The 25469-nt window shown below is 38.7% G+C and overlaps 1 protein-coding gene across 9 annotated transcripts in view; it reads right to left on the reverse strand.

Annotated features, from left to right (window-relative positions):
- Positions 1 to 25469, reverse strand: part of NUMB (NUMB endocytic adaptor protein) — a 181877-nt gene that overhangs the window by 10925 nt on the left and 145483 nt on the right. For 7 of the 9 annotated variants that reach the window (XM_047797733.1, XM_047797735.1, XM_047797734.1 and 4 more), the window contains 4 exons: positions 24770 to 24802; positions 6557 to 6631; positions 4474 to 4614; positions 68 to 272 (listed from right to left, as the gene is read on the reverse strand). In XM_047797733.1, the coding sequence (XP_047653689.1) occupies positions 68 to 272; positions 4474 to 4614; positions 6557 to 6631; positions 24770 to 24802 (454 nt within the window). The remainder of the gene's footprint in view (positions 1 to 67; positions 273 to 4473; positions 4615 to 6556; positions 6632 to 24769; positions 24803 to 25469) is intronic. The other 2 variants (XM_047797741.1, XM_047797737.1) reach the window with 1 other exon arrangement.

Genomic DNA, 25469 nt, shown 5'->3' on the forward strand with positions numbered 1-25469 from the left:
TCCAAATATTAACTTGTTTGGGAAAACTGTTTAAATAAAACACACACTGTAGCAGAACAGACTGTACCTTTTTTGGCATCTTGGATTTGTTTCATAATCTCCTCTCTTTCTGCTTGTTCGGTGGCTGTTGTGACACGGAAGGATCCTTCTCTTGTGAAAGTGGTCCGACTGGCATCAAAAGTAGCTGTCACTCCACATTCTTTCTCCCGCTTTTGCTTACGTTCTAAACAGGCTGCAAAAGCACAGCCTACTGCATGGCTCAGTCTTTCACCCTGTACATAACAGGTTTAAAAAAGTTTAGAATTGTGGTGTCAATAATTACAAATTATCTTGGGTCACAGATAAGTCTGTTTTCACACTGGCAAAATGTTAGGAATTCCAGCTTAAAATTAGATTTTAGTATGTTAATATGCCGAATTAAGCTTAAATGAATGATTATATTGGGAAATGCTTATGATCCTTTACGGTAGGAGGCACTGGGTAAAGCGACCCTCAAGAACCTGTGCTTTGTGAGCAGCCACCAACACTTCCTATCAGTCAGGTCCCTTTGTCACTCACGTTAGCTCTGGCCACCTCCTTAGAAGAGATTGTTAAGGTTTCAAGCCCTAAGTCTGGACACACAAACCTCTATTTGCTTTTTAGAGGAATAGTAAGAATATTTACCAAGCATTTCTAAAAAACCACTGCAAATCCAGGACAAATATCAGGGTTTAGATATACTGTAAACACGTCTAGGGACAAAAGGCATAAACTTAAAACTTCAGATTAATAAATACAAATCTAGTGATGGAAGGAATGAGATAAAGGAAAGTTTAGTTTTCTCAAGCCTCCCTTTCTGTGTGCTTCCCCTCTGGCCCATTTGGGCCCTCGGTGATTGCAGGCTCTCTCCCATACCTTCTACTTTTCTTTGGCTGCACCCACGGCAAGTGGAAGTTCCCAGGCCTGGGATCAAACCTTCGCCACAGCAGCGACAATGCCAGATCTTTAACCCACTAAGCCACAAGGGAACTCCCTTTCCTATCTTCTTCTAGAATTCTCTAACCCCAATTCTAACTCCCAACCACACAGAGGCAAGAGTTAAAAGCATGTTTTTATCCACACTTTCTATTTATAAAGGAATTATGCAGATACATCTCATTTGTTTCTGAGTAGAAAAAGTGGAGGGCTTATATAAACTAAATATTGTTTTAAAAATATATTGGATTGCCTAGAGTAAATTTAATAAACTAGAGTAAATTTAATAAACTTACCAGGGTTACCTGTATTTTATTTTTTTAATTTATTTATTTTTTTGCTTTTTAGGGCCACACCGCGGCATATGGAGGTTCCCAGGCTACAGGTCCAATTGGAGCTATAGCTGCTGGCCTACACCACAGCCATAGCAATGCAGGGTCTGAGCTGCATTTGCGACCAACACCACAGCTCATGGCAACGCCAGATCCTTAACCCACTGAGTGAAGCCAGGGATCAAACCCGCAACCTGATGGTTCCTAGTCAGATTCGTTTCCACTGTGCCGCGATGGGAATTCCTATATTTTAAACTCTATCCCTAATTGTGAAATTTTAAAATTTAGAGATGATCTAGTAACTGTTGGCATCTTTAACAGTGAGAAGAGATTTGAGAACAGGGAGCCCTTTGTGAAGTTTTCAAAATCACATCAGGAAAGCAGCTGCCCCTACATATGTTTCTGAGTAATTTTACTGGACTTTAAACGCCCATATCGAGACACCATAAGAGGAGGTAAATGTCTTCAATGTTTTTTCCCAAGACTTCATTTGACTGTAAACTGTAAGATCTTATATGACTGCTTATTTAAAGACTGACAGACTTAATCTTTATGAATTCATATGACTTTCTGTCTAACTTCTTCCTAGGATGATAAAAAGGTAGGCACTGAAATGTGAAACAGGAGAGAGTACTGGTAGTGAAAGAATTTTAGAACTTGTCTGCATTTGAACACAGCCCTATTACAAAGATACAACTATAGGCCAAATTAGCTTATTATTTCTCCTAGGCCTTAGGGAAGAATCTTGGAAACAGATCCCTTGAGCTCCATCTCAAACCTACTGAATGAAAAACTCCGCAGGTGGGAAAAAAAAAACAAAAAACTACAGGTGGGACCAAGCCATCTATTTTAACAAGTTAAGGTGATTCTGAAACGGGAACCACTGGCCTAGGACAGTCAAAGAGCCTGAAGAACCATGATTTGCCAACAGAACTATATTATTTGCCAAAAAATATAGGGAAACTCTTGAACTCTTTGGATTCTGTGAGTGCACTGTTAGCAAAATACCCTGCTTTGTGGCTTAAGGTCTGATAGGAAGAAAGTGTTGTTTAGTTCTTTCAACTCATTCTCAAAGCACTTGTGTCAAAACCAAGGAGGAGCAGCTCTAACAATATCAGCCACTATTCTGGAGCAGTTCCCACAGGGAGGCACTATGTTAAGAGTGTTTATACTCACGACCAAATTCAGTCTTCACACCTATTATCTCCATCTTAGAGAAGTGGATACTAAGACCTAGAAAACGCTAAATAACTGCCCCAAATCTCACAGTTAGTAAGAACCAGAAGCAGGACTGGAACCTATATCTGATTCAGAGCCTGAGTTCCTAATGTTTGTTTATATACTGCTTTAAAAAACCCTTTTAGGAGTTCCCGTCCTGGTGCGGTGGAAATGAAAATCCGACTAGGAACCATGAGGTTGCAGGTTCGATCCCTGGCTTCGCTCAGTGGCTTAGGGAATCTAGCATTGCTGTGAGCTGTGGTGTAGGTCCCAGACTCTTCTCGGATTCTGCATTGCTGTGGCTCTGGTGTAGGCCAGCAGCTGTAGCTCCAATTAGACCCTTAGCCTGGAACCCCCATATGCCGTGGGTGAGGCCCTAGAAAATACAAAAATACAAAAAAAAAAAAAACCTAAAAAAACCTTTTGGTCAGCATTGAGTATGGCCACCACTTCCCTTCTAGGTTAAACCTTGGCAAGAGTTACTTAGTTGTAGCCTCCATAAATGCAGAATGGCTACACTGCCTTATTCTGTCTGGACTTTATTTAGTTATTTTTATTTTTTCCTAGGGCCTCTCCTGCGGCATATGGAGGTTCCCAGGCTAGGGGTGTAATCGGAGCTGTAGCTGCTGGCCTACACCAGAGCCACAGCAACGTGGGATCTGAGCCACGTCTGCAACCTACACCACAGCTCACGGCAACACTGGATCCTTAACCCACTGAGTGAAGCCAGGGATCAAACCCAAAACCTCCTGGTTCCTAGTCGGATTCGTTAACCACTGAGCCACGATGGGAACTGTCTGGACTTTAAAAATTCAGAAATTAGGAGTTCCCATTGTGGCGCCGTGGAAACAAATCCGACTAGGAACCATGAGGTTGCGGGTTCAATCCTTGGCCTGGCTCAGTGGGTTAGGATCTGGCGTTGTGTAAGCTGTGGTGCAGGTCGCAGATGCGGCTCGGACCCTGCATTGCTGTGGCTGTGGTATAGGCCGGCAGCTGTAGCTCTTATTGGACCCTTAGCCTGGGAATCTCCATGTGCTGCGGGTGAAGCCCTAAAAAACAAATAAACAAAAGGCAAAAAAAAATTCAGAAATTACATACTTAATGCTACAGCATAGTTAATTAAGATCATCATCTAAGAGACTTGTCTTTCATGTCAGAATTTTGGGTAATTCATATGAAGGATGATAGAATTGATTATTCTCTATTTTTAAATAAAACCAAAGATTTCTACTCCATAACAATTTCCAGCATAGTCCACTGTACTGTACTTTAGTATTTCTATTTTTTAATTAATTGAAAATATACTCCGAATATTGCAGTAGAGTGTCTTTGCAAATGAATTTATAAGCAGCTTTCGAATGCCAGTATTTTCTATCCAGATGAATCAGCAAACAAATACACATAAGATAGTTCTAATAATTAAAAGTTTCAAATTAAAAATTTTCTTTTTGTCTTTTTAGGACCACACCAGAGGCATATGGAAATTCCCAGGCTAGGGGTTGAATTGGAGCTATAGCTGCCGGCCTATGCTCCAGCCACAGCAACACAGGATCCGAGCTGAGTCTGAGACCTACACCACAGCTCACGGCAATGCCGGATCCTTAACCCACTGAGCGAGGCCAGGGATCAAACCTGCGTCCTCATGGATCCTAGTCAGGTTTGTTATCACTTAGCCACACGGGAACTCCTCAAATAAAATTTAGTAGCCACCATCACCAGAGCACTTTTACTTTCCTTTAATGACCTTGGATCTTAGTCAATCACCTTGCTCTGAGAGCAGTAGGGTCTCACCGCGAATGTGAACTACTTGAATAAAAGGAGTGAAAGCAGACTAGTTTAGGCTCTTCTAAGTGCTGTAACATCACTTAACTTGATAAAAACGTAGTGGAAACTTGCTTGGCTGAGCCAATCTGGATGGAGTATGGTGAACTGAGGCTAGTCATGATGAAATCCATGCTGTTAGACTCACCGTGTCCTTGACAGCCATGAAGCAATGACAGATCCAGCGCCGAGTTGTGCCATCACGACATATGTAAGAGAAGGCTCTATCAAAGTTCCTATCTGGGGCACAGAAAGAAACTTTTTCTATTGTCTGGTCAACTATGAGGTCCTAGAAAAAGGGAAGCACAAAGGAACAGAGGCCTTATGAGATTATTCAAACTTCTCAGAAGAAACACTGGATGCACATTTCATAGCTCAATCTGAGCCAGAGGTCTGAATACTAAGAATCTGACCTAGGAGAGATCCCAAGAGGCACTTTGCCCAGATGCTTCCCTCACCTCATCTTCATGTTCCAAAATATAGGCTTGCTGACTCCAGATTTATCATGGTAAATTCCATGTTCAATTTTCAACATATGTAAGTCAATAAATTTAATCCAATTCCCATATAACATTGATGTTACATTCAATAACATCATTTCTGGAACAGTTCTGTGCATTTATTAACTTACTGATCATTTAATTTTGAGTATGACTATGCTTTTATACTTGCTGAATGGCAAAGCATATACAAAGTATAAACATCACACAAAATTTCTTTAAAATCTTGAGGCTCTGAGGCTCTTCTGTGTGATAAGATATTCTAATGGCTTAAAATCCCTAGATGCTGAGGTAGGGGCTGTAAATGCTAAAACATACAAACAAAACGGCTTTTATGAAGCATAACTATGAGAATTCCTGTTGCTCCACAACATTTCTGGTCAATTTTTTAGAGTTTTGCAATTCTGGCGGCTCATTATATTTTGCATAATCTTGACTGCTATGAATTTCCTCTTCAGTAAAGTGATCCTTCAAGTATTTTGAATTGTCTGTTATTTTTCTTTTGATATATGAGTCATTTATATATTCTAAATATGAGCCCTTTATAAGCTATACAGATAGCAAAATTTCTTTTCTGCTCACAATGGGTCCCAGGGTGATTACTGAAAATGGGAAATAGAAATACTAAACCAATTAATGCCAGTGTTATAAGTAGCCACCAGGGGGCAGTATCACTTTCTAACTATTGTGTAAAACAATTAAAAATAAAGCCTCTACACACCACAAATTTCATCCAAAGCATTAATGAAAACTACACAAATTCTGGAGTTCTCTTGTGGCACAATGGATTAAAGACCTGGCATTGTCACTGCAGAGGTGTGGGTCACAGCTGTGGCATGGGTTCAATCCCTAACCCAGGAATTTTCACATGCCACAGGTGGCAAAAAGAAAAAAAGAAAGATATGTTCTCCTCCTTCCAATGACATCTGAGGTTTTTGGGTCTTTTCTGAAAATTGCCTTCTTGTTAAAATTCTTACAGATTTTTGGTCTCTTAGAAAATTTTAATTAATGATTAAATGGACTTATATAAATAACACCTTATGCTCTCTAAGTGCAGGGTCTATGTCTTGTCTTATCTAGGCATGTAGGATCATGCCCTTTCAAATGCAAAATGCTACTGGTTATTTGAGATAATGTGTGGATTCTGAGTAATGTTAACCAAAGAGCCATTTACTAGTTCTTAAGATTTCACTTGAGTTTTCAGTTAATAGCAGGTTAATCAGTTCAAATATCACTTTCTGAAAATACAGTATTTTATGAAGGAACAAGAAGAAATTTCATATGTGGCCCATCATTTTTTTAAAAAATTTTTAACGGTGGTAAAAGTTCTATCATCTTTCACATCGAACTTATGGTGGTAAACATTTTTTTTTTAAATGTCTAAGAACAAAAACAGAACTAAGATCTTTTTTTTAAGTTTATATGACTTTTTAATTTTTTCCATTATAGTTGATTTATAGAACTCAGACCTTACATAAAGTATAATACGCAGTAGGCTAAACATGCTGCGCCATGCAGAGCAAAATGCTGAGAGAATTCTCTTCTATTTTTCATAAGGTAAATGAGTAACTAAATTGGTTTTCTGAATATTAAACTAGTCTCTCAGAAGGTCGTACTTTGGACAAAGTGGAAGGATACAGAGTAACTGCAACAGCTTAATGGCATTATATTTGATCATTAGGGATAGAAAAAACATGAGCAATAATATTTAAGCTTATATGGAAGTTTTACCTTAGTTTTTTCATCCACAACTCTGAGTCCATCTGCTGATACCCACAGGACTGCTTTAACCGCTTTCTTTCCAGTCTTTTAAGAGAAACCAAAAAGGAAGGGGGGAGACACACACATATACAGTATTAAAAAAAAAAAGTCATCTTCCACAGACAACATTGACTTCTGCCTTCCAAAAGTCACAAATACAGATGGAGACCAAGTTCAGGAAAGGTGCCCAAAGCCAGATATGCAAACCAAACTGCAGAAACATTCAGGAAAAAACAAGCCAAAGCCATTATTTTAGAAACACAATGCGAAACAATAAGATAAAATTAAGGGGACAGATGGAATAAAACCCAAGATATCACATTCCATAAAGGGCAAAGAATAAGTAGATTCTTTACCTATTTTGAAACTCAATCACAAAAACCAAGAGTTAGATAAATACTAAAACATAAGGAGTTACACCACAAGTAGCTTCTATGAGTGTATCTAGAGTAGAAAGTAATAAAGTCTAAATTGAGATGCTGACCATTCTACTATCCTTTGAGGCCAATGTATTTAGCAAGACCCTGAAATTTTCATCTTAAAAACCCACGATGTCTTCATCACTCCTTAATCTTTAAAAACCATTATTTCTTCTCTCAGGATTACAAGAAACTGAACTGGTTAGAGCAGAGCTAGTTTAGTTTTTAATTTGACATTAAATGCATAGAGACAGTTTGGGGACATAGGAGGATTAAAAAACCGTTGGAAAATTATTATCCTTATAAGATAAATTCTTTTTATTGGCTAAGAAGACTTTGGGCACACAAAATCACATGAGAACAAGCTGATGTATGATTTCTCCTGTGATGGAAAGAAAATGGGACAGTGGGCATTTCTAATAGTAATTTATCAGCTTCATTTCTTTTTAACTACTCCAAGGATACAAGCAAAATAAAATAAAAGCAAAGTGAAGGCTGAGAATAGGTATCAGAATATCAAAAAAAGTATAGATCAAAAGGAATCTGGTACTAAAAGTTGGAGCAGCAGCCTCTAGAGGGGACAAATAAGGATAAAGAAATGTCTACCATTCTCCACTGTACATGCCCAAACCCAGCACAGAAGGCATGGCTTTATTTAAGTGAAAGTGGTTGTGTAATCCACTCCAGGCTTCATCTCCACCACTGCAACTTTTCTGATGAGAGCCTATTACATGCCAGGCAGCAGAAATACTTGAAGAGTTCACTGTCCACTGAAAGGTGATGCTCAGATAAACAAAAGTTAATACAGTAATGAGTGCTGGAGTAGAACCAAAAACAGTGTATAACAATGTCAAGAAGGAGGCATGGTCAAATCTATATGTGGAACTTGGGGAAGGTTATTCAAAAGAAAAGATTGAACTGGGTACTAAAATAATGCTTCTAGATGCCCCAGGGAGGAAGGCAAGGAAGCAGTGGAGGTAGAGGACATTCCAGTGTGGCCTGAAAATAGGGTGGGTCGGTGGGTCGGTGAGGCATAGTGGGAGATAAAGAGCAGGAAAGGCCTAGCCGTAGAGGGCTGGGGATACCTGCTAAAGAATTCTATCTTAATTCTGTGGGCAATTAGGAGCTACTTGCAAAGAATTTTAAATACAATTAAACAGATTTGTATTTTTAAAAAATATCACTTCAGCAGTAGGGCGGCAGAGCAGAGGAGTTGGAAAGAGACTGACAGGAGGTAGAAAGTCCACGACAAGATTCCAAGTGAGAGAAAATGAGGGTTTAGCTCTCTTGGCTGAGACAGAGAGAGATGAGAAAGTCTTAAATGGTAAATGTAAGAGAGAAGGTGAAGACTCCTCTCTGGTTCCCAGCTTTGCTAACTGGGTGGAGAGGGTACCACAAACTAAGAGAAGAGATGCAAAAGCAAGTTTGAGAGGTGAAGAATAGGATTTCAGTTTTAGACAAGCGAAGTTTGTGATGTCTGTGCAATATTGAAACAATTGGATATATAGATCTAAAGCTCGGTAGAGAATTCTAAGATGAAATTTTAGTTTTGGGAGACATCAATTATGGGAGTAATAAGAAGGCCAAGCCAGGAGAGAATATCAATAATTAAGGAACTGGGAGATGGGCAGTGAAATAGCAAAAAAACCCACTGTGACGCAATGGGCTAATGATACAGCTTTTCTCTATGGTGTTTTCTGGTTCTATCCCTGGCCTGGTGCAGTGGTTTAAGGATCTGGCATTGCCTCAGCTGAGGCATAGGTCGAAGATGTGGCTCAGATTCAGGCCCTGGCCAGGGAACTTACATATGCCTCAGGTGTGGCCAAAAAGGGGATTAAAAAAAAGGAACAGCCAGTGGGACAGAAGAATGAAGAGAGAGTAGGGTCATTGAAACTAAAGGAGAATGGTTTTGAGAAGAAATTGGTTCAAAATGTCAAATGTTGCAAAATGACCACGGAAGGAAAGATGTAAAATGTGCGCATTGGACTTAGCAACGAGTAAGACAAGACAGAGTGACAGAGGTTGTGGTGGTTACTTTTATCTGTCAGACTGGCTAAGCTATGGTTGTCTAGTTGTTTGATCAAACACTAGTCTACAGGTTGCTATAAAGGTATTACATCAATTGACTTTAGGTAAAAGAAATTACCCTTGATAATATGGGTGGGCCTCATACAATCAGTTAAAGGCCTTAAGGATTAAAAACTGAGGTTCCCCCCAAGAAGAATTCCACCTTAAGTCTGTAACGTAGAAATTCTCCCTGAATTTCCAGTCTGCTGGTCTGCCCTACAGATTTCAGGCTTGCTAGACCCTATAATCACATGCATGAATTCTAAAATAAATCCTTCCCTTCATATACATATATGTATACACACACACACATATGTATAGATAGAAAGAGATATCTAAAAACAGAGAGAGAAACAGATGGTGATTCTGTTTCTCTGCAGGATTTGACTAATAAAAAAGTGAAGTCAGACTATAATGGGTTGAGAAGTAAATGAAAGGCAAGAAGAGTCTACACATATTAAATGTTCTCTTTAAAAAAGCTTTTTTTTTTTTGGGAGTTCGCAACGTGGCACAGCAGAAACAAATCCGATTAGGAATCATGAGGTTGCGGGTTTGATCCCTCACTCAGTGAATTAAAGATCTGGCATTTCTGTGAGCTGTGGTGTAGGTCGCAGACGCAGCTTGGATCTGGCATTGTTGTGGCTCTGGTGTAGGCCGGCAGCTACAGCTCCGATTAGACCCCTAGCCTGCGAACCTCCATATGCCTCGAGTGCGGCCCTAAAAAGACAAAAAGAGCTATAAGGCAAGGGGGGACAGGTAGAGGATCAAGGGAGGTCCTTTTAGAATTGTGGTAAATTAGCATGATATACTAGAAACAGAATGGATTTTGGAGTAAGACAAATATAAGCCTGAATTCAATGCCACTATTTATAAGCTAAGCAAGTTATGTAATCCTCTGAGCTTCTATTTCTTTATCTGTAAAGTACTGAGACTGCAGGCCCAAGAAAGGGAAGAGTAATATATAGAACACAGTCCTCCAGGAGGCAAAATAGGATGAGGCTAGAATACAAGTTTTAGATGGGAAGAGGGTTGTCCCTTCCTTGAAATGGAGGGATGGAGTAAAGATAGATTTGTAAAGGAGTGAGTGACAAACTGAGGAAGTTCACTCCAGAGAGCCACAAATTCATCTGTAAAGGAGATGAGATCACCTACTTTACTTTGCTAGGGAGAAAAAGGTTAAGAGGCAGAGTAAGAAAGTAAAGATTTATGGAGTTCCCGTTGTGGTACAGTGGAAATGAATCCGACTAGGAACCATGAGGTTGCAGGTTCGATCCCTGGCTTTGCTCAGTGGATCTGGTGTTGCCGTGAGCTGTGGTGTAGGTCACAGATGAGGCTTGGACCCCAGTGGCTGTGGCTTTGGCGTTGGCCGGTGGGTACGTTTCTGATTAGACCCCTAGCCTGGGAACCTCCATATGCTGCAAATGTGGCCCTAAAAAGCAAAAAAAAAAAAGTAAAGATTTACAATAGCAGTATTGGGACAGTATATCGTATAGTGACTCAGCAAAACTGTGGAACCAGGCTGGTGTTTGGGTTGAATTCTGGTTCTGCCACTTACTAGTATGACCAACAAAAAATTACTTAACTTCTCCATGCCTCAGCTTCTACATCTGCACTATGACACCTCCAACATAATGTCATATACCTTGTGGGATTATTATGGGGATTCAATAATATATACTGTCCAAAAAGGGACTCCTTTGAAAGTAAAAGGAGGCATTATTAAAGCCCAGAAACAGCTGTTATACTGGGGCTGTTCAGGCAAACTGGGATAATAGTCACTCTATCAGCAACAGTAACTGCTCATATTTAATAAGCACTTAAGTAACCTTTAGTATTTTGCACGAAGGTGAGCTCCACGAGGGCAGGGTTTTTTCCATACATAATGCTATATTCTCAGAGCTTAGCACAATGCCTGGTACAGAGAAGGAGTTTAAGAAGTATTTGTTGAAGTAACAAACTTGCTAAATATTTGCTGTAGGGAATAGGAGACAGTTAATCAACGGCACAGAAGACTGCCAGATGGCACTGAAAATCCATGTAAGAAATTTAAATTTGCAGTTTTCTCAACATGCTCATTGGACAACTACAGCCTATAGAGTTCAGCACTGGAGGCAACAAGTAAAACTACTTCAAGGTTGGGAGACTTAAAGGTGGGAAAAATAAAAATCATTTAACCACATCTCCCCCTCAGCGGTGCCCTGACCACGGCAATGACATCAGATCCTTAACTTGCTAGGCCACCAAGGAACTCCAAAAGGTCATTTTAGAATGAGACTGTCCCTCGTCTAGTCTCCTTATCATATACAGGGAAATATTTTCTTAGCCCAATTAGACTATTACACAAACATCTATGCTTTTTGAGGTATATCTTTAAAATAATTTTAATGGTGTTGTACTAATATATCAACCAGGCATTGTAACCGTCATACTTCATAGCATCTGACCTCAAAATAGGGTAATAAAACAGATTAATATGAGTCCTTCCCCTGGTTCAAAAATTTGAGTGCTAGTTCTTGGATGTCACTATAACTTTCCATGTTACAATGACTTCAATCAGGTACTGAGATATTAACACTCAGACACCTGCAACTAAAATTACATTCAGACGTCCTCTCACAAATTCTATAGTGGTTAAAGCTTTTGTACTATAAACTTCAGAGTTTTCATTCTGATAATATAAACTAAGATTCCTAAGCACTTCTGAGAAAATGATAAAAGTCATAGATAGAAGATCAAAGTTTTCCTAAAACTGTTTACTTAGCCAATAACTTAGGATGATAAGGTCAAAGTTAACAAACCACAGGACCAAAAAAAGAGATAATTTAGAGTAAGTATGAAATGTAAAATTTACAGCTATCTTAGTAACACAAACACCCCTTTAAAAAAAAAAGATTACATAATACCTCAGACTAATCCAAACGTGGTAAGACGTAAGGTACATGTAAGATATTAAGCTTTTTTTAAATGTTTTGTTTTGGTCTTTTTGCCTTTTCTAGAACTGCTGCCCACGGCATATGGAGGTTCCCAGGCTAGGGGTCGAATCGGAGCTATAGCAACCAGCCTACACCACAGCCACAGCAACATGGGATCCAAGCCGCATCTGCGACCTACACCACAACTCACGGCAACGCTGGATCCTTGACCCACTGAGCAAGGCCAGGGATTGAACCCGCAACCTCATGGTTCCTAGTTGGATTCATTAACCACTGTGCCACAACAGGAACTCCAAGAATTCTTTTATCACTATTGTTCCAACACTTTCTATTTTAATAATAATTTCAAGGCTATAGGTAGAATTCACACTGACTAGTGTCAATGTATGAAAATGCTTTACAACAAAGAAAAAACTGCTTATTCTTCAGGAAAGAAAATGGGTCTAACATTAACAGAACTGTGGTAAACTCTGAGAAGGATCAAGCTACCCTATGAATAAAAAATGTCAAATAAAGTATAATTTTCAGGTGACCACTCAGCTCTCTAAATATTCAAATTAGAATTTTAAAACTAACATTTCCCTCAAACACCTTTCATTATGGGTAGATATAAACCAATATGGAAATTAAGCAGACTCGGACCCTGGAGAAGATGATGGCAGGTAGTGGGTCTATTAGAAAATTACTAATCAATAAACTTGAACTGCAAGTAGGAAAAATGCATAGGTAATCTGAACATGAAAATGCCAGTGAAAAAACACCAAACCGCTACAAAAGTGACATGGAAATAGTAACTAAACAAGCTCAGTACACTGTAAGATCATTTCCCCCCTAAATGTAAAAGGCAATGAAATAACTAATCACGTAAAGAACTGCCATCTACCTACCTATTTATCTCCAGAAGGTTTTTTTTTTTGCTTTTTCGGAGTAGTTCCCACTTAAAAATTTTTTTAAAGGATGGAGATCACAAGGTGGTAATAGTCTCAGTATGCTGACAGAGCCTTACAGTCACTCTTTTATTTTACACATTGGTGTTATCTGAGGAAGTACTTCAGATTTCCAGTCGAAAAAGTAAGTTTCTAAACTGTTTAAATGAGGGATTGGCAAGCTTTTTTTTTTTTTTTTTTTTTGTGAAAGACCAAATATCAAAGGTTTTGCAGGCCCTATGGTCTATGTCACAACTACTCAACTTGGCCCTGCAGTACAGAAGCAGCCACAGACAATATGTAAACAAATGGACATGAATTCGTTCCAATAAAACTTTATTTACAAAAACAGGTAGTGGGCCATACCATAATTTGATGACCTCTGATACAAATCATCAGAAGCCCTGGAAAGTGATCATTACTTAAACCTATTTTGAAAAGACAAATCATTATATTGAAATGTTAGACCTGTTTGGAATTGTCTCTGAATTTTTTTCCTTTTTTTAAAATGTGCTTACACTCACTATTTCAAACTGAGACCCAAATTTCAGGTGCAGTCCAACTCTAAAGTTCTATGATTCCTAAGACCGGCAATAAGAACATGCAATTAATAAAGACAGAAGTGCTATTTGGAGGCAAGACAATTGTACTGGGCATATGATAGATAACAGCAAAAAAGTGTTCTAATGGAAGCTAAAGCAAGAAATGCTCTAAAGACACACAGAAGCACAATTTGGCATAGCTATGAAGTGTTAAGAAGCAACAGCAGCAAACAAACCAATTTGGGCAGGAAAGGTAGAACAAGTCATTCTTTCTGAGCAAGTGATTTGCCATGATATTGTGCAGAGTTCTTTCTGCTACACACCAAAGAGGCCTTCAAAGGTACCCAATGTATAAAGAATCTCTGGTCAGTCTTTCTGTCACACCTACACACACAGAGATAACCTAGTCATTATGGAATAATAACAACATATTAGCAGGCAACCATGACACAGTGTGCCTGTAACAAATAAACAGAGACTTCTTTCATAGGAAACTTGGCTTCATTTTTTTAAAAAAATCTGATTTTAAGGGCCTTAAAATCTATTATTTGATGATATTTGAATTTCTGAACAGAACTGAACAAATTTTGATGTTCAAATTTAATGAACAAATTTTCTCTTATAATTCCAGGATAATAGTCTGTACTTCCGAAGGACAAGACAATGAAGGAGAAAACATAACTTTCTATAGGATTTGAAACTGATACTACCTCCAATGGCTGCTTTGTAAAAAAAAAAAAAAAAAAAAGTACAGTAACTTTTAACCTGTACTTTCTTAAGTGAGAAGGGCCTTTAAATGCTTTTCGGAAAAGATAAAGGATGGTAGCAGGTCATGAACCAAACAGCAAAGGTGAGATTTTTGGAGGCAATTTAGCTCTTCTAGTTTGCAAATCACTTTTAATTGAGGGAAGGAGGGAACCTAGAAACTATTCTAATATTAAGCTCTTATTTCAAATGTATATATTAACAAAAATAAAAATTTGACAGGGATCTCAAATTCAACCTAATCAAAACCAAGTCATTATACACCTCTTCTCACAGTGAAGGATTCTGCCATGCCTTGGTCGTCTGTAGCATAAACTTGGGTCTTATCTTTTGTCTCCTTCTGTATGTCCCCAGGTTGAATGAGTGAATGAGTTAGAGCAGGTTCTCTCTCACCCTAGTGGTCCTGTTAATGCTGTTCCTTCTCTCTGAAATGCTTTTCTCCTCTAATTGAGTTTAACTGGAACTTAACAGTCTAAAATCTCAGCCTTAGGTATCATCTCCTCTCAGAAGCCTTAATCACAATCTCTCACATTTATTCTCCCTCTCTGCTCCAGCAGTACCTGTTATTATTCCACAATTTGGTGACCTTTTTTTTTTTAACCTGTTTTTTCCCACTACACGGTGAACTTGAAAGCAGTGCATATGTCACTCACCAACTCAGACATTTTGGAGCAGCTACTATGGAGCACATACTACTATTCCAGGCATTGAAGATTTCAGCACTGAACAAAATAGGTGAAGATCTCTGTCCACAGAAAGCTTATGTTTTAGTGAGGAAGAGATAAATAAGTAAAATGAATGCTATGACAAATGGTGATGACTCCTATCAGAGGAAAATAAAGCTAGGAAGGGAATAGTGAGTGTGTCTATATGGAAGAGGGTGGCATTTGACATTTTTTTTCTTTTTAGGGCTGCACCCTAAAAAGGGAGCTTCCCAGGCTAGGGGTAGAATTGGAGCTATAGCTGCCAGCCTACGCCACAGCCACAGCAATGCTGGATCCAAGCCACATCTGCTTGCCTACACCACAGCTCACAGCAATGCCAGATCCTAACCCACTGAGCAAGGCCAGGGATTGAACCTGCAACCTCATGGCTCCTAGTCGGATTTGTTTCCGCTGCGCCACGACGGGAACTCCGCATTTGAAATTTAAAATAAGGTTCTCTCAGTGACTGCCTCACTGAAAGTGGGGCTTTTGAGAAAAGAATGGAAAGAGATGAAGAAGTGAGTCATGCATATATCTGGATGATGCATGTTCCAGATTAGAGGTTATAGCAAGTGCAAAGGTCTTGAGATGGAAGCAAACCTGGTCTAGGCACAGCAAGGAGGCTAGTGTGGCTGGAACAGAGGAAGCAAGAGGAGAAGATAGGAAAAAGGTCAGAAAAAAAGACTTCAGTTTTTACTCTGAGTAGGTCAGGAAGCTACTGGAGGATCTGGGGGAGTGGGGCAACACATCAGACCTGTTCTAAAAAAAAAAAATCACTCAGGGTAATACCTTGAGAACAGATGGCAGGGGGATAATCATTAAAGCAGGTGGAAGGGAACACTAATGCAATGATTCAGGGGAGAGGAGAAGCTGGACCAAGGCAGTTGTGGTGGAGGTGGTAAGACAGGAACTGCTGATAGGATGGACAGGAAAGGATGAAACTGAGTGTTTCAGAATTTGGTTTGTGACGTGTTAGTGTGAGATACCTAATATGAAGTATTTAATGATGATGATGATGATGATGATGATACCTGGTATTTATCCAAATGGCAGCCTGTTCTGTATACTTGGCTTACATTTATCATTTAATCTTCACAACAATCACATGAGGTTGGAATCAGTATTATCCTTTTCTAATAGATGTGGAAGCTGAGGTACAGAATGGTTAAGAACCTCTCCCAAGGACATAAAGCTAAGAAGTGGCTGAGCCAGGGTTAAATACAATCAATCTAGATCCCAAGAGTCTGTGTCCATGACCCTTATGTTATACTGCTTCTAAGATGGAAATACCACTACAGAGTTCAGGAGAGATGTCTGGAGATAGAAATGTCTAATTTCTCAGCACAGAGATGGTATTTAATCCCATACCACTGGAAGAGATCATCAAAGGTGAGGTGTAGGTAGAGCAGAGTCCACAGTCTGAGAAGTAGGCAGCATCGTAAAGGAAAATCAAGAGAGTGTGACCCCTGAACTCTCAATCAACAGTGTTTCAAGAAGCGGGAGGGATGGGCTATGTCAAATGCTGCGGATGGTTGAGAAAATTGATAGGACCACGGGAACAATCATACGATGACTTGACAACTGCTGAGGGGAGAAGTCTGATTAAACTGAGTTTAACAGAGCAAAGGAGAACAGAAACTGAAGGCACCAAGAAGAAACCTTTTTAAAAAAAGATGGTTTGTTTCCATGCTATGAATGATCCACTAGAGAAAGAAAAACTGATTATGGAGGAGAGAGATGGTAGCATTATCAGAGTAAATAAGAGCTGGAATAAGAATCTAGGAATTGGCCTCAGCTAGAAGCACAGACAGCTCATCTCTTGAATAGGAGGGAACAGGGTATATGTGCATGAATGCACATAGGAGAGTAGATGTGGTGTCATATTTGAGTTTTCTTCTGATTAATTCTACTTTTTCAGTGAAGTAGGAAGCAAGGTCATCAGCTGCAAGAGAACAGAGTAAGAAATTCTAGAGTTTTAAGGAAAAGGAAAGAGGAGTCAAACAGTCATCTAAAAATGAGAGAGTAAATGAACTAAAAAAATATTTTCTTGCTTAGCTTTGATCTGAATAGCCTAGTACAGTTCCTAGTATGTTTTAGACATTAACTGTGACTTGAGGCTTAAGAACTACTGAACTTTATTTTTTAAATTTATCCTTTTAAATGTGTAGTTATGCATTTTTTCCCTCTTTTTGGCCACACTCGCATATGGACGTTCACAGGCCAGGGATCGAACTCACACCACAGTAGTGACAATGCCAGATCCATAACCTGCTGAGCCACCAGGAAACTCTTCATGAATACAAAATAAAAAGATAACTCCAAAGGTTAACACCTTTTTTTTTTTTTAATCTAGAAAAGGCCAGTGACCAGGGCATTTGACATATTAATTGATCATGTCATAGCAAATACTGATGCTAAGGATCAATGGAAATCTTCTGATTACTTTTGGGATTGTCCCTTTTCTTCTTCGGCAATCTGCTATAATGCACTTCAAAAGGAAAAATAAACCAAAAGATGAATCTAATAAAGATGAATCTAATAAACTATAAGAATCTAATAAAGATGAATCTAATAAACTATAAGAGAAGGTAAAATTTATAGAAAGGCATGGAAATTTAAAAAGCAAAAAGGAAGCAGAGAAAAGGGGCAAGAGATATTCCCTCACTTCTAAGGGAAAGGATCTGGAATGAAGATAAGCACTAAATACAATTTGTCAAAGAAAAAATTGGGGAAATTTAAATAGAAAGTAGATGTAAGTACACTGATTTAACAGTGGTCATAAATACCGTGAAATGTTTTACTCTTGAGAATTAGGTGAAAACAATACATGCATTACTTTTCAACTATGTATTCTCTAAAACATAACTATTTCTAATGATGCCACTGCAATTGTGACAGCATAAAAACTTGAAAAATGCACTTGGCAGGAGTTCCCGTTGTGATGCAGCAGAAAGGAATCCGACTAGGAACCATGAGATTTTGGGTTCGGTCCCTGGTCTCATTCAGTGGGTTAAGGATCTGGCGTTGCGGTGAGCTGTGGTGTAGGTTGCAGACGCGGCTCGGATCTGACATTGCTGTGGCTGTGGCGTAGGCTGGCAGCTGTAGCTCCGGTTCCACCCCTAGCCTAGGAACGTCCGTATGCTGGGAGTGCAGACCTAAAGAGCAAAAAAAAAAAAAAAAAATACACTTGGCAATACATTTAACAGTATCTGTTAGAACAGATATTATAATATTTTAGGTGATTTTTTACAATTAGAAGTGGTTCCCCCTCAGTCAAATAATAGCCCAGGGATGAGTTCGCAAACTCAAATGCCGACAGGGTTAAAAGCAGATAACAAAATGAGTGAAGCAGGCTAAGTAAGGACACTAGAGAGTTGCAGGGATTGCGGCAAACAGGCGACCAAAGGGTACAACTGATACTCAGCAACCCATTGTTGCTGCATAGAAAGTATGCCATTTTGCCAGATCTTCCAATTCTTAAGAGAGATATCCCAGCTTTTATATGAAGTCTTTCAATGTTTGAAATACTGGCAAATGATTCAAATTTACAAACTGTGCACAGACCATACAATGCACGTTTGTGGGAAGCATTCAGGCCCTTGGGCTGTCTAGGGTCCGCTGCATCCAACCCTTCTCCTTTCACTATAATCAAGGCCCACCTTTAATGAGAAAACATCAATGTGGGCTGGGTGAAAGAACTCTGCAGGAAGTTTCAGAAAAACCTTGCTTTCAGGGTAGGCACTGCCATTTACTACTAGCTGGGTGACCTCTTTGAGCTTGTTTATTCATTTGTAAAAATGTAGTTTCATGAACTATCATGTCTAATTTACTGAGCTGCTATGAGTAGCAAGTCAGGAAGTAGGTCAAAGCCCAACACAAACCATAAAGCTCTATATAAATACAAGTAAATGGCTGAGAGATGGTAGAAAATATATATTGGTCTCTGCCTGGTCCTGGAATAGAGCTCCTGAAATTCTTGTAATTTCCTAAGTGATAAGAGCCCCAAGAGCACCTTTTATCCTGATATTTGGTCTTTGACCCCACTCCCGATGTCTTAAAAAACCTTTGTAAATTCCTAAGTGATAAGAGGGTCTTTTGTTCAGAAACAACCCTAGGGTGGGGCTGGGGGCTGCGGGGCTGCGGGGGAGGCTCCTGGATGAGGGTGGGTCACCAGGGATTTTCAGCCTCATCCCCCACCCTCTAAAGAGGGAAGAGGGGCTGGAATTGGAATTAATAATCAATCATGCCTTTGTGAGGAAGCCTCCACAAAACTCCAGTAGCACAAGGTTCAGAGAGCTTCCAGGTTAGCAAACACATACATACGGAGAGGGTGACATACTCCAATTTCAAAGGGACAAAGGTTCCTGCACTTGGGACACTCCCAGACCTTGTCCTACTACATATCTCTTCATCTGGCTCATCTCTATCTTTCATCATATCCTTTAATAAAGTGGTAAACATAAGTGTTTCCTTGAATTCCGTGAGCTGTTCTAGCAAATTAATCAAAACTGAGGAGAAGGAGGAGCTCCAATTTGTCACCAAATTAAAAAGAAGTTACAGGGAACCTGGGGACCTACTACCTGCACGTGGCATCTGAAGTGGGTGGGAGCAGTCTTGTGAGACTGAGTCCTTATATCTATGGGATCTGACACTCTCCAGGTATACAGTGTTAGAATTGAGTTAAATTGTAGGAAACCCAGATGGTGTCACAGAGAACTGTTTGGTGTAAGGGAGAAATCTCTACACATTTGGTGACCAGAGTTGAAGTGTTTTGTGTCAGCAGTAAGAGAGACAGATAGGAGAAAGATTCACAGAAGGTAGACCAAACTGAGTTTTTCTAATACGATGGCTTTAAAAAGAGACCTAATAGAATATAAAATATTCTTAGGCCACCCTATGTTCAGTCAGTTCCTCATAAAATGGTAATATAGATTACTCAGTTCATGAATTTCCTTAAATACATTAAAATTAGAAAATCCTTTTCAAATGTTAAGTGCCACATAATTGCTTGGTATTTGCCCAGTATGCTAAATACACTAGCAGCTGCATATAATACTTCCTAAAAAGTTGAGCATATTCTTGGCTTTCCTAAAACAATGAGCAATTTTATGTAGCTAAGTTTAAAAAAAGGTATTTCTTTTTTTTTTTTTTGTCTTTTTTCTAGGACCGCTCCCTCGGCATATGGAGGTTCCCAGGCTAGGGGTCTAATCAGAGCTGTAGCCGCTGGCCTATGCCAGAGCCACAGCAATGCCAGACCTGAGCCACATCTGCGACCTACACCACAGCTCATGGCAATGCCAGATCCTTAACCCACTGAGAGAGGCTAGGGATTGAACCTGTAACCTCATGGTTCCTAGTCAGATTTGTTAACCACTGAGCCATGACAGGAACTCCCTATCTCCTAATTTTTATTTATTTATTTTTAATTAATTTATTTATTTATTTTTGTCTTTTTTTTGCTATTTCTTGGGCCGCTCCTGTGGCATATGGAGGTTCCCAGGCTAGGGGTCTAATCGGAGCCATAGCCACCGGCCTAAGCCAGAGCCATAGCAACTCGGGATCCGAGTCGCGTCTGCAACCTACACCACAGCTCACAGCAACGCCGGATCGTTAACCCACTGAGCAAGGGCAGGGACCGAACCTGCAACCTCATGGTTCCTAGTCAGATTTGTTAACCACTGCGCCTCGACGGGAACTCCAAAAAAAGGTATTTCAAACTCTGCTATAGAGTGCAGGGAACTACATCTACTCACTTGTGATAGAACATGATGGAAGATAATATGAGAAAAAGAGTGTGTGTGTGTGTGTGTGTGTGTGTGTGTGTGTGTGTGTCTGGGCCACTTTGCTGTACAGCAGAAATTGACAGAACATTGTAAATCAACTATGAAAACAAGGTGTTTCAGGGTCTCAGGGCTTTTTTCCTCCTTTCTCTTTTAGGATTTGTATACTCTTACAAAGGATTAATAATACAGCCCGGTAACATATCCAGGTTTATCTGTTCCTCACTGCTAAATCTTCTGGAGGCACTGCTCATTAGCTGGAGGAACAGGGAGGTCAGGCCCCCAGCAGGATTCTGACAGGGTGATAAGGTCCAAGACACAACTTAGGGAAAAGCAGCAGCAGTTCTGGCCATGATTCAGAATCAAGGCAAATAATTCTTCCATCTACCCACTTTTATGCAAATATGTTTGATGAAATACTTCTTGGTAACTGTTAGTTGTTTCTTTATCTTGGACTATTAAACTACACATGATATGAAGGCTAAGAAAGTATCAAAATTATGAGGAAGTGCACTAGATAAAAATCCCCTACCATATACTGTTCCATGAGATTCTTCATTTTTAGCTTTCATCAAAACACAACTGCACAACTGACCAGCAAACTCAACAAGCCAAATCTCCAAATCTCTTCCACTAGACTACCTTTTTTTTTTTTTTTTTGTCTTTTTGCCTTTTCAGGGCCGCTCCCACGCAGCATATGGAGGTTCCCAGGCTAGGGGTCTAATCGGAGCTGTAGCCGCCGGCCTACACCACAGCCACAGCAATGCGGGATCCGAGCCACCTCTGCGACCTACACCACAGCTCATAACACTGGATCCTTAATCCACTGATCGAGGCCAGGGATCGAACCTGCAACCTCATGGTTCCTAGTCAGATTCGTTAACCACTGCGCCACAACAGGAACTCCTAGACTACTTCTTATAGATTAGTGTGAGTGTGAGTTTAATGATGGCAACTTAGAAGATTTAAAAGGCTCCAAATTAAAGTTTTTCATTTAAAAGCACATTTCTAGAAAGATTATGAGTGATGCTTTTTCCTCCCTTGGTTTTCAAAGTCTTTGAATGACATTGTAAATTAAAAAAACTGAATATAAATAAAATGCTTTGTCTTTTTATAAAGAATTCTGCATTACATCTCTATCAGATGATGAATGTTCATTAAACTTATTGTAGTAATCATTTCATGACGTATGAAATCGAATCATTATGTTGCGCCACAACTGATTTAGTGCTGTATGTCAATTATATCTCAATAAAACTAGAAGGAAAAAGAATTCTGAAAGTCATACTTGTTCACATTACAGAATTGCTTAGTATCTTTTAAGGAAATCCTATAGGAGTCTAACTCACTAGTATGATTTAAATATCTCCAAATAAATAAAATGTTAGTTTGAACCACTGGAAAAGATTCTTTAAAGCTTTAACTAATAAAAAAACAAACTGACCAGAGATAAAATCCAAAATTAAATTACTACCTTTAATGAAGAAAGATAGAGGATAAACAAGGTCCTACTGTATAGCACAGTGGACTATATCCAATATCCTATGATAAACCATAATGGAAAATATTTTTTAAAGTACATACACACACATACATAACTGAATTATTTTGCTGTACAGTAAAAATTAACACAACATTGTAAATCTTCTATACTTAAATAAAAACAAAAAAGATAGGAAAAGAAATAAGTTAGAAAGTGGAGTTCCCATCGTGGCTCAGTGGTTTAATGAACTGGACCTGGCATCCATGAGGACACGGGTTCAATCCCTCACCTCACTTAGTGGGTTGAGGATCCGGCGTTGCCATGAGCTGTGGTATAGGTTGCAGATGCGGCTCAAATCTGGTGTTGCTATGGCTGTGGTGTAGGCAGGTAGCTGAAGCTCTGATTCAACCCCTAGCCTGGGAACCTCCATATGCTGTAGGTGTGGCCCTAAAAAGCAAAAAAAAAAAAAAAAAAAAAAAACAGAGGAGAGAGAGAAAGAGAGAATGCAAACCCTGGAGTCAGATTATTTGGGTTCAAATCCTAGCTACTACCCCTTATTATATCTGTGATTTCAGGCAAATCACTTAACCTCTGTAAACTTTAGTTTTGTCACTGTAAAACAGGGAAGAATAATCATTTCAGGGTTATTTTAAGAATTGAGATAATTCATAGTTTTCTCTCTCGCCATATAAATTTACCATGTAACAAGATGCAGTGAAAACAGCTAAGAAGCCAGTGTGACCCAGTTCAGTGATACTGTAGATGCACCATGACCTAATTATATACAGCAATGAATACTGCCACCTTGGAACTGATTCTCAAGTGCAAACTATCTTCGTTTTCTAAAATCATGTTAAAATCTTTTAAAAATTATACTTTAACGTGTTTTTTCTATAAACCAAATCAATATTTTCTACAACCTAGGCTTCAGAGACAAGAAAGACTGTTTTATTACAGTAGACAAATTAAAAACCGATCACTTAGAAGACAACTAAAATTGCATTTGTATTTTAATTGTGGTGATGTGAAATTGCTTTGAGAAATTCTATTTGGAAAAGAATGAGTGCTCCACAAAAAATCTGCTTAACAATTATAGTGGCTATTTATAACGATTCAAGTGTCTACAGGATTATTTCTTTCTAGATGTAGATCTCACATTCCATGGTCCTGTTAATTTAACTCAAGCTCAAAATAGCTACTAAGATTTTTTTGTAAAAATAAAAAATACGTCTAAAAAATTTTTCTTTGTGACAGATGTGGGTAAATTACACAACTTTTAATTTCAGATTGATAGAAGTTACTGAATTAAACTACTCAATCTAAAATCCTTCAAACTTATTTACATTAGTATAAAGGTGACCTAAACAAGAACATGTAAAAAAAAAATGGGTTATGACTAAAATATTTACTTGAGAAGGAAATGGGAACTAATCATTCTTTAAAACAAATTTCCAAAGTAACAAAACCACCCAGTGGAAAACCAACTGCGATAGGATTTTTATAAACAAACTTTTAGTAATGAATACTCAGTTATTCAATGAGAGTAGTTTTTTTTGTTTTGTTTTGTTTTTTTCTTTTTAGGGCCGCACATACAGCATATGGAAGTTCCCAGGCTAGGGGTGAATCAGAGCTACAGCTGCCAGCCTATACCACATCCACAGCAATGTGGGATTGGAACTGCGTCTGCAACCTATACCAAAGCTCATGGCAATGCCAGATCCTTAATCCATTGAGTGAGATCAGGGATCAAACTCTCATCCTCATGGATACCAGTCAGATTTCTTACTGTTGAGCCACAATGGGAGGTCCCAAGAGTAGTTTTTTTAAAAATACTGTCTCAGTCTAAATTATTTTGCAGCACTTCCTCAAAACTAAACAATGATAAATTTAGACACAAAAATGTTAGAAATGTATTTATCTATTTTTGTATTGTCATCCTATATATTCTTAATTCTAAGGAAATCTGAACACTGAACAATCATTCTTTGAAAAATATCTACATAAAGAACATTCCATATATGACAGATATTTGGTAGACTATTCATTAAGACAGTTTTTCTCAGATTAGCATTCCAAGTTAAAAGTCATAGGATCCCCAGAGATAAGTTTATGTACTTTTACTTACTTGCCCTGAAATTTAATTTTAGTTGAGAAAAAGTAAGAGCAATGAATGTAAAATTTGGGATACATTTAATTTTCACTTTAATTTCTTCCCATTTCTCTGTCAATACTGAGCACTTAGTAAAACTAACTTGTTAAAAAACTCAATATGCTAATATGAACAATTTTGCAAGATCAAATTAAATTTCTTTTAATGCCTCGTCTTGAAGAGGCAATTCTTTTTTAACCTACTTGATTTATTTACTGGACTTTCCTATGTATCATCATATTTAGGTAACATTATAGATAGCAGCTTTCCAATTCACTAATTTCCACAGTCAGTCAGATCAATTCCTGTATTATAAAGAAACCGAAGATGTAGTCCTTAAAAAAAAAAAAATGTCAGTGCTATACTAGGGGTGTAACTCCTTATAAAGCAAGCACGAATGTGGCATCAAACTTACTTTTCCAAAGAAGCCTTTGAAGAACTTCCTTTCCTGGAGGAACAGGGGGACAAGTCGAGCGCTATTATTGTATGGGCTAAATGTCCCAGAATTTCAGAGCAATAAGCACATAGAGAGTTTGGATAAAGGGCAAAGTAGAAGGGGAGGGAGTGAGAGTTTTAAAGAGTTATCCATATAAGGAGTGACAGAGGGAAAGGAAGGGTGTGTGAAAATGCAATGAAACATACTGTATGGCCTAAGAAGTCAAGGAGAATGAGAAGAAACCAGAACCTGTATCCATGCAGAGAAAGTAATTAGTTCAGTATTCTCTATTTACTTTAAAACAGAGATTATTCAAATTTGGCAGCAGAAAAAAAGATTAGGACATACTGGTTTGATGGGATTTGCATTTAAAATTTCCTAATAGTGAATGATGGTAAATAGATTGGTTCCACATATATTTTCAATTTGAAATCAGTGGTCAAATATGTGGAAGTCACTAATTAAAAAAACAGTCCACATTCAAATGACCACATAGTAACATTAAAAAATGCCACATATAAAATTAAATTAGTAGTGAGCAGGAAGGGTCCTTGTCAGACTTTTTTCTTGTTGAGGCTAAAATGTCACTTAGAGAATCCTTATTTATGTGTAAGGATTGATTTGTATGTATGTGTGTGTTGACCAATTTCACAATAATCATGAGGAAATAATAGATATG

The sequence above is a fragment of the Phacochoerus africanus genome, chromosome 9 (genome assembly GCF_016906955.1).
Source record: "Phacochoerus africanus isolate WHEZ1 chromosome 9, ROS_Pafr_v1, whole genome shotgun sequence".
NCBI classification, from domain to species: Eukaryota; Metazoa; Chordata; class Mammalia; order Artiodactyla; family Suidae; genus Phacochoerus; species Phacochoerus africanus.